The sequence below is a fragment of the Scomber japonicus genome, chromosome 11 (assembly GCF_027409825.1).
Source record: "Scomber japonicus isolate fScoJap1 chromosome 11, fScoJap1.pri, whole genome shotgun sequence".
NCBI lineage: Eukaryota > Metazoa > Chordata > Actinopteri > Scombriformes > Scombridae > Scomber > Scomber japonicus.
In genome coordinates this window covers 21,290,085-21,300,459 of record NC_070588.1, presented here as the reverse complement: position 1 = coordinate 21,300,459, position 10,375 = coordinate 21,290,085, and the positions used below count along the sequence as shown (strand labels likewise).

The window sequence follows — 10,375 nt, the reverse complement described above, 5'->3', positions numbered from 1 at the left end:
GAAGGCAAACAGATTTGAAGGATGTAGACACAACACTATGAACAGCCACACAAACAAATGAAGGTTATTATGTTGTTTTATTAATGGGACTTTGAGAAAAGTATTGAGTCAGTTAATTTATGAGGACGTACGGCTGTTGTGTTTGTGTCTTGAAAAGTATAAAATGTTAACATTTTTGAGAGAGATTTTGAGAGACACAGCGAGTATATATTGAATTAATACAGTTCATTATAATTCCTCTCTACCACAGCCACTTTAAGATAAAGGGTATTTCTAAATAATGTTTCATTTGATTCAGTATTTTACTGCTATTAATAGTGTATGTTATATAATAAAGTTTCTAATGTTAAGTTCCTATGTTGTCAAGTGCCTTAATGTAACGATAGATAAGATATATAATGACAACATTAAAATATAAATAAGCTGTCTTTATTGACTCAAGAAAAACAGAAATTATGTTTCCGAGTCCATGTGGGGCTATAACAACTCAATGTGGACACAACAATCATAATTGCATTATTTCTTCAGGAACTTATGTACAAAGTATTATTCAACACTAAAGTTGATACAATGAGGTTTGAGTCAGTGACTGAAAACCCAAATATGGCAAAAAAGCTTTTTCCTTGTAAAAGAGCAAGTATTGGTGTATCAATGGAATCCATTATTATGCTTATTTAGCCTATAGCCCCATCTGCAGGTCTGTTAGGAGTGGCTGTGGCTCAGGAGGTAGAGCGGTTGTCCACCAATTGCAAGACTGGCGGTTTGATTCAACGACAGTCCACATGCCCCCAATTGTGCCCACAGTTTGTGAATGGATGTGATGTTAGTTCCCTCCTGATGAGCAGGATGGCACCCTGTGTGGTAGCCCCTGTCATCAGTGTATGAATGTTTGTGAATGGGTGAATGAGACATGTAGTGTAAAAGCGCTTTGAGTGGTCAAAAAGAATAGAAAATGTTTATAATCTAGATAGATAGGTAGGTAGGTAGGCAGGCAGATTTTTTGTTGATAAATGAATCTTATACCAGGAAGAACAGACAAATGTCCTACATACAACTTATATAAAAAGTCATTCCTGAATTATTCCAACTGCATTTTCTTCCAGATCACAACACATGGAGAATAATTCAGATTTGATCTCATTAACATAGACAGTTTGAGGGCTTTATCATATCAAATATTTAAAACAAAAACAAAACATTATTTCACCATTGTTGTATTTACTTTGTACTGATATTATCTTATATTAACCCTAACCCTAAATGTATGGTAGTCTAACTTTAAAGACAAATATAATGATTGTCTCTTGTTAGAGGTTTTTATCAATGTTTAACTTACCACTCTCAGCTTACTTGACATGTCACTCAATACCGTGAACAGTTTGTGAAGCAAATTCAATTCAAATGTAGAAATTCGCATGAAAAGAACTACAAGAACAAAAGAAAAGTCTCTCTGAGTTGATTTTTGGTGCATTTCAGTAGAAGTGAGCTGAAGGACTGATGTGTTCAGATAGCACTGTCTCTGTCTCTCTGTAGTTCTGTGGTTCCATTTTAGGGTTCTAGATCACTGCTGGGTCACATTCTGAGAACAGTGTGTGGAATGGAACTGTTCAGGTTGGGATTATAATCTTCTATACTTGCATGAGTTGTTTTATATAGTGTAAGATTTTGCTGCATATTCAGTAGGTTCCCCTAAATGTGCAAACCTTTTAAGCGTAACCAGATAGGTAAGCTTCCTCCCTACCACTGTGCCAACTTCACTGGAACCTTAATTGTTGGGCTGCGTTGTGACCCTCAGGTATGTGGCCACTCCTAATCCCTCTCCTTCTACTTTGAGCGGGCATGTAGCTGCAGCCCGGCGTGGTGCAGTGTAGCATGCGTAATGGTTACAACTGCGGGTCAGAGTGTCATTGACATTGACATTTCCTGTATACTTTATAGCACCTATTAAGGCAGGGCAACTTGCCCCGTTATCATTCTTGGAGAGGGACGTGGTTACACTTTACATTTGCACTATTTTTTAAAAATTCATTTTAAAATTTCATAGGTTTTTAGGTTTTATTTATTGCATTTATTCATTTGTCTTTACATATAACCTATGATTACTGTCAGGAGAGCTTAAAGGCCACGCATGTCATTCCCAGCAATGACTCATACTTTTTAAATTTTTTGCACATTTGATAAATAAAGACCTTGAACTTTGAAGCAGACTGAAAAAGTGAAAACATGTGCAGAGCCTTAAAGTAGGCTACTTGCTCCAATTTCGCACCTGAATGTGTAGTTTAATGTCAATTAACCATTCTTAGGCTACTTGTAGTTAAGCTTTATTTATCTCTTCAGTAATCTTAAGTGTATATCTGATCATTCATATCTGATCATTCAATGGCAAAGGGAGGGTTGTGTCATTCTAATAAAGTCTATTATAAAATCAATTCCCCTGACACCTCAGTAGAGGTCGCTGTAGGCTCTCTGTTGCAAAACACCACTCACGTTACAAAAGCGCATACACGTGAGTTTGTAAACAACGGAGAGTGAGTATATGTTAGCGGCCATTCTTCCAGCTCGATGAGGCCGCTATACTTCCCCCTGGCACTGTTTGCCAACATCTTGTACCTGGGTCAAACCTACACACTGAGAAGCTCGGTGTCCTGGGTCGTCTCCTCCAATGATGTGGTGGAGGACGCGGACCTGTCGGAGGAGGTCGCCCCGGCGTTGCTGGTGGACAGCGCCGGGCTGTGGAAGCAGGCGTATCCGTCCTCCAACGTCCTCGGAGACAGTGTGGAGACCCCCGGAGAACTAGTCAAGCCCGAAAGCGACAATGTGGCGCAGCTCTCCTCTCGCCTGTTTTCATATCGCCTGGAGAAAGTGAAGAAGTCCGCCAGCAGCAGCCCTCCTCCGCACCAGGAGACAGCCAGGACTGCCAGATACATAGCTCATTACAGTGACTGGGGACATCTGGCCACCATTTCCACTCAGGACAAGGTAACACACAGGGAGTAAGAGCAGCTATATGCAGGAAGAATAGTCTTTATGTTTTTAATTGCATGTTTAAAACGGGACGACCCAAGAAAAAAGCTTAAAGATTCCCTCCAAACATGTTTAGGAGTCATACACCTTACCTAGAAATAATAATTTAAAAATATTCACTCAAACTCAAATGAAGAACAGCAATGGTACCCTGGTATCCTCCAAGTCCTCCAGTTTTGTGGTTGGTGGTGGTCGGGGCTCAAACTGACCGACCAACTGACCTGTAAGGCTTTGGAATATCAAATCTGATGAAAACTATTGAAATCAATGAAGATAAAGAGAGAGGAGTAATGTTAAGATGGGAGGAAAAGGTACAAAAGCTGTATACAGGCATCCCTCTTGGCAAGAAAATAACAAAACAAAAAGTCCCCTTCATTTGTTGCTCCTCTCCTGAACTGGTACCTTAGGTGACCACCTGTGTGTCCTATACAACAGGCTGCCTCTGTTTGTTTGAGTAATAAAAAGTGTCTGGCATGGTTTTCCCACCAAACAATATTTAGGTTAACTGTTAAAATCCTTAAAATGGCTGCCTCTCCTTATACTTCATTCAAAATTAAGAATCAGTGCAAAGTTTCATTTTGGAAGTTGAACTGCTGGACACAAGGTGTCACTAATTCTCGTGGTATGTGCACTGCAAATTGTACGATTGCCAATCACATTTGTGTAAGTTGTATACCCCAATTGGCTTCAGCAGATGAATGTGAAAACAGTCTTCGAGTGTCAAACTCTGCACATATCAGACTGCACTGTGAAACTCAAATATCCATCTGAAGAAGCAAAAGGAAAAACATATTTTTGATTGGAGGAGGACTTTATTCTCAAAATAAACTAAATTTACACTAAGGACCTGACCATAGCTGAAACAGTGCAATTAATTGATAGGATAAATAACAGCCAATTGTCAATTTTGATAATTGATTCATCATTTAAGTCACATTCAAGCAAATACCTATTCACTGGTTTAATTTTCCTTTAAATTAGGACACTGTGGTTACGTCCACTGTATTTATTTGTGAATTTGGGTGGTCCAACAAATGATAAAGGCATTTGGCATTTTTTCCAGTTAATTAAATAATTCCTTTCAGTGTGAAGAAAACATTCAAACAATATATAAATCTTAATTTTGGATAATCATTTACCCAAGGAAAACGCAACAAAACAAAATGAATTGAAGTTCATATGTCAGATGATTTCTAAATATTTGCAGACCTTTAGTGTCCCTGGTTAAAATGTTCTGGCAGCTGTAGGGATTCACCATCTCAGTATTTCTAAAATCCTGGCTATAGCCCTGTTTATACTATAATAAAGAACTGAATATCACAAAACAAGCAATACAAAGATGTCAACTTGGGCTATGGACAAATTGTTGAATCAAGCAGTATTTAATTGATTAAATCAATAATAAAAATAATTATTTGTAGCAGCTCTTGACCTGAGAGCCCATTGGTGTGGTTTTAGATCTTGATTAAACTGAACCGCAGAAGTAACATGAACCCTTGAACCTAAAAATTCTCTACTTTAAATACATTGTCTAAAATATTTTGGTGACTGCCTTTATAAAAACCTATTTCCTATGTGTGGCTTGTAAACTGTGCCTCAGGTCCATATCCGCCCCACACAATACTGAGGGTATCAACTCTGGTAATTAATTGTTCATGTTCAGTTCAATATTGCCACTGAAATTCACAGGAATCAACTTGTTTGAAACCCTTAACACTGAATTTACTGTGTAAAAATGTGCGTCTGGTAACATCCTGTTTTTTCCAGATCAAAGGTCTCCCCTTTGGGAACATTTTCTCAGTCAGTGATGGAACGCTGGACAACAGCACTGGAGTTATCTACTTTTATGTGACTCCTATGGACAACACTGTGGCAGATCTGAAAATTAACCCCTACGCTTCTCTCACATTCTCAGAGGCTGAGGGAGAATTCTGCAGGTAAGCCTCAACTTTTAATGGACCTCCACAGAATTGTTGTTCCTCTGTTCCTCCCACACTCTGTGCAATGTGTACAGTATTTCTAAGGTAAATACCTTGCCCTAAGTTTGCTGTGTGATCATTTGATTAAATGCAAAATTACTGAATGCAAGGTCTTAAAACTAAGGCCATAAGATTAGGTAATGAAACAGGACCTATCTCAGTGCGCCGATTAGGTCAGCTGATATTTTCTGTTTAATTAGTAACCATACAGTAAGCCTGGAGGTTTTGGGGCCCTTTAGTTCTGTGGTCCTGACGGGGACGTTACTGAAACACTAAAAAAGATAGACACTTAATATCCGTGCTTGTGTGTTACTATAGTAACATGGTCTTATATGTCTCAAGGCAAATGGTGTATGATCCAGAAGATCCAAGATGTGCTCGACTTACCCTAACAGGCAAGATGGTGGAAGTCCTGCCAGAGGAGCTCACTTTTGCAAAGGAGGCAATGTTCTCAAGGTAACCAAGTGTATGGAGGAAAGTGTGTGAATGCAAGTTGGCTTCCTTGAGACCCTGAAAATGAGAAAGAACAAAGATATTTGGCAGATGTGCAGAATCTCAAAGAGTTGCTCTTGTTTATTGTAGACATCCTGTGATGGCAAAGTGGCCAGTGGGACACAATTGGTTCTTCATGAAGCTGGAGTTGATCCAGGTCTGGCTGCAGGACTGGATCGGAGGGACGTCACTTATTCCACTGGAGGACTACTTTAAAGCTACGCCCTTCTGAGAATATTCTAACCCATCCATCAGCCTACATATCATTTCAGCTGTCTACACCACAGATGTCACTCTAGAAGAGAGAATTTCCAAACCAACAACGTGCAAAGGAAAAAAAAAACACAGCAAAAAACGTTATTTTAATCAGTGAATATTCTTAACACCTATTTTTTTCTCTTTTGCTTCACACAAGATGAAATTTTCAGTTTCCTGTATTTGGTGGGTGAATGTATTTAAAATCAATAAGCTTGTTTAATTTGATTGTCACAGACATCACAGCTGGCATAGACAACTCTGTGTCATTTAATGTATTCCTTTTAAACAAATTATTTTGTGGGTTTGCATTAAAACGTGCTATTTGAAAAATAAATGAATGTTAGTATGCACAATATTTGTGCATACTTTTAAATAAAACGTCATTAGTTGTGTTAGTATTTGAAACCCTCGGTGTAATTTGTGATTTTGACTCATAGCTCATAGGTTTTTCATTTTGAGGTAAAAATTTCAATGAAGGTAAATTTGATCAAAGTTACAGAGCCCCAGTTGTAAATGTGGTTTAAAACTCTAGCTAGACTGTGTGGTTGACCAAGCAATCTCACCTCAAGGTTCTGGGACTTATATTGCATTAATTTCATTAATAGGATTGAATTTCAGAACTTAAACTTGCAAGCAGTATCTGTTGATGAAGTGATATTGTAATCTCTAGAATAGGTACTGAATCAACTATTGCCACACTAAATGGCTATTTATTAATGTTTACAGGTTTAATAAATGACAGGCCCAGTGTTGTATTAGGGTGTGTGAAGGAGCAGACCTGAATTCAAATTACATCTACAATACATGCCCACTAGATGGCAGGCTTTCCATTTATTTAAAGAAGAGTGGTTACTGCTAGGTGAAAAACAAAAGTTGGTCTTCGTCACAATGTAATAGTGTATTTGGAGCAGGGAAACAACTAAAACATGCAGTGCAGGGGTGCTCCAGGACCAGGATTGAAAAACACAGCATCATACGCTACTAGTTATTTCATATGCAAAGATAGTACTACCATCATGGAACCTCACAATTTCCAGTTTGACTCTTTCAATTGCGGTATTTCAACCTGCAGCAACTTAAAGCTTGAGTGTGGGACTTTTGTCTCCCCCCTCTGACAATGAGAATAATTACAAAACAGTGTTGACATGCTTAAGTTATTGGCTCTGCTGTAGCCTGCTCTGTTGCTACAGTTGCTTCTGTAAAAGGGTGCATCAATTATTTTGAGTGCCACACAACTCGTGAGAAATTACTCGCGTCACTACCAGAATTTGATCCATTTGGTCCAACATTTAGAAAATCTAGAGCCGCACAATTAAATGATTGTGTCCCCATTCCAGTTAGCAAGGGCTTGACCGGAAGTTAGATGTTTGGCCAGTGGAAGTCTCTTCATCCAGTCAGCATGGGAATGTCGCCAGCGGCACCAGATTTTAAAACTGCTTGTATTGTGAAATACAGAGAGATTTATCTGGTGTAGGCTTAACCAGCATTGTGTGAATTCATTTGACAAGGGAAAGTCATTTAAAGGTGCAATGTGTAGAATTTTGTGGTATTAAGTGGAATGGACTTGGCAGAAATGGAAGATAATATGATTATGATCATGTATGTTTTAATTACTTAATAATCTCATGAAGATATCAATTGTTGTTCTGTTTTGTAATTTAAGAATGAGCTCTTTGTATCCTACTGTAGGGAGCTGGTCCTTTTCCACAGAACCCACCATGTTGTACCGCCATGTTTCTACAGTAATCTAGAACAGACAACCCAAACACTGAATATAGAAAGGGACTTTTCCATTTTTGCAGCCTTTATTCAGCCAGCATTCATTTGGTTGCAGTGTGCAACCATGCAGCTAGATGCCACTAAATTTTACACACTGGTCCCTTAAATGTAAAAGTTTCACACTGCAGGTTTCCTTGTGGAATTATTCTGCAGTGTCAAACTTCCAGTGAAAATGAAATGTCAAGTTTAAACTTCAAGAGGAGTGATGTAGTGTTGAAAAATTCCAAAATGGGGGTATGTGTGATCGTTCCAAAACTTGCCGAAAAAGGCCAGGGGGGCGGGCTGAATAAAAAATGAGCAAAATCAAGCACTGTGAAGGCATCATATGAAAATTGTGAAGGATTGTGAAGCAGGCAAAAACTGACAAAAGCAACAGGGTCAGTAGTGTCGAAAACGTAAAAACTGGGGAAACTTGACAAAAGGAAATTTACACTCAGGTATTATCATGGCTGGATCTATTCGGGCAGTGTGCCCAGGGGCCCTTGAGCAGAAAGGGACCCCTCATGATGGGAGAAAGAAAAAGAAGGTGTATCTTTTTGTCAGGCTCCACAAAAATATGACAAAAAGGCTCAACCCATTCTTTTTATGTTGATATTTATCGTCACTGTCAGAAACCTAGTATGTCCACAACAATATGTGGAGTTAGAAGGTTTCCACCTGACAGCATGGTTATCCATCCAGATTAAAATACAAGTTGTTTCCAGGAAAATAAGTTGATTGATGATTGATGATTACTAGCAGATTGAGCATGAGCTTCAGTGCATTGGGGCCTGTGGTGGCACTAATCTAGCCTTAGGTATTATTATACAACAGCTCAGCTTTCCAAAGTGGCACTGCAACTGCAAAGAAATGTTGGAAATGTATAAATGAAGCAAGTATTTTCCTTCATTTAAAGTTGGAATGTGCTCTAGTTGAAGTAATCAAAGTGTCAGAGTTGTTAGATAAACTACAGCCAGAATGTGTGCAGCTGTGTTTATTAGGGGATGGACGCATAAATCCAAACAACAACCTGGACTTCCACTTTCAGCTTTTATTGGTGTATGGAGGGTTGTTATTGGCCACTAGAAGAGATCAGATCAGTATCGTTACAATCTCTAATAATGGATCATTACATGTATCAATAAAATGAGGTTTGGCCTATTTTTTAAATATATTAATCATGTTCCTGTTAATGTTCTGCTCCATTTTCATTGTATTATGTTGTACTTTATTTGTACTGTTTGTCTTATTCGATGCTTCTGCTATGTTAACTCCTGTTATGTCATCTGTCCTTCAGTGATTTACTCATTTTTGTCTTGTGTTGCATTATGGTTTATAAACTACTTTAAAATCACCATTTTAAAAAGTGGAAAGGTGAAAAATGTGAACAATGGATGGAAACAGTCAAGTCATCTTTACAGTGATATTGTAAAAATCCTTCCTTAAACACAAAGCATCAAGAAGACATAAGTTACACCACAAATACAACCCAGCTAAGGATATACTGGCAGTGACTTTCCTTTGTAATCAGGTTATTAACACACCTGGGGCCATTGAGTCAATTTTGACCCAGGAGGACAACATGCTTATTAACCCTAATTTCCAAAAACTATGTGTAAAACCTGTGGTAATAAGTTGGATTGAAGTTGGCTTAAAAGGTTTAACACAAGATTGGGTGATAATTCTACCTTATGTTTTATAAACATACAAACCAAACCAGGTACATTTTAAGTTAACCCAGCAGGACAAAAATGGCACAGTCAACAGGAAGACAAGAGGAGGATTAGGACACACTGTATGTAAGAAGTCAATCCATGTAAAAAAGTGGAATCACACGTTAAAGTTTAACCTTAACATTGGAAATAGTTCTGTATTAAATATTGATACAGTTGAAAACTAATGAGTGAATCATGAGTTGGGATTGTCTCAACAAGTTACTGTCTCTAAGCTCAAGAATGAACTTTGATCCTTAGCTTTTCCACAACTAATATCTACTGAGCTTGCATGTCAACAGTTGTATCTCCATGACAACTGAGCAAACTCCATCATCTGATGAAGACTGTGTGACGAAATTAAAAGCTCTGGAAAAGTGGACTTTGAGTTGGGATTGTTGCTGCTCGTGTCAGACTGAGAGACACTGAAGTCAGGGGACAGAGCACAGTCATATCAGCCAGTTAGTGGAAATGTTAATTAGTGAATATGTGGAAGGATATCACACTTGAGAATAAAAACAAGTTGGTTTATATGTTAACATTTTTTATGCTGTTTTTGCCTTTCACCTTAACCTTTTCCCGTATCTGTGTCTGTTCATTGAGGCATAAGATACAACTAGGAAAAGAAAATGTATTCAGGAAACCTGAATTCAAATTTTGATCAATATTCTTCTCATGTTATTTATCTACAAAACTGGATGATTAGGCCTGCAATCAAAGAATTGATATTTGACATTTTCAGTTCATTAAAATGTGTTTTCCTTTACAAATGTATGTTTTTTAGTAGAATAAAATATATTTGTGAATGTTTTGCAGTGCAGTTAATTTATGACATATCTCTGTTCAAACCATTAACGCATCTGTCAGGTTTCCGATAACCCTAACCCACCAATGTTAAACTCAACTACTACGCCCTAGAAAACATGCCATCATTCGGTGTAGAAAGACTCCAGCTGATGAAAGACAAACCGTATGCTGCACCAAATGTATAACTGCCTTATTTTGAAAAGTTGGCACCGGAAAACCCGCTCGTGCACACCGATTTAACTGACAGGTCAGGTAAACGAGACTGTTCCGTTAGTTTTAAACGTTAACGGTCAAACGGTAATATTTGATAGTGGACTGTCACCATTAATTCATTTGATAACCGAA

General features: G+C 38.1%; 1 protein-coding gene across 1 annotated transcript; it reads left to right on the top strand.

Moving 5' to 3' along the window:
- The first annotated feature begins 2,514 nt into the window (after window positions 1-2,514).
- Window positions 2,515-6,152, top strand: creg2 (cellular repressor of E1A-stimulated genes 2). The gene is made up of 4 exons (XM_053328973.1): window positions 2,515-2,979; window positions 4,792-4,961; window positions 5,346-5,459; window positions 5,586-6,152. Exons 1-4 carry the CDS (start codon window positions 2,563-2,565, stop codon window positions 5,725-5,727), a joined length of 843 nt encoding a protein of 280 aa, XP_053184948.1. The 5' UTR covers window positions 2,515-2,562; the 3' UTR covers window positions 5,728-6,152.
- The last annotated feature ends 4,223 nt before the right edge of the window (window positions 6,153-10,375 follow it).

Bases quoted from the DNA above. Each gene is read 5' to 3' on its own strand.
- creg2 (XM_053328973.1), top strand. From the start codon at position 2,563: ATGAGGCCGCTATACTTCCCCCTGGCACTGTTTGCCAACATCTTGTAC. The intron at 2,980-4,791 runs GTAACACACAGG...TGTTTTTTCCAG, and splicing joins CCATTTCCACTCAGGACAAG to ATCAAAGGTCTCCCCTTTGG. The intron at 5,460-5,585 runs GTAACCAAGTGT...TGTTTATTGTAG, and splicing joins AAGGAGGCAATGTTCTCAAG to ACATCCTGTGATGGCAAAGT.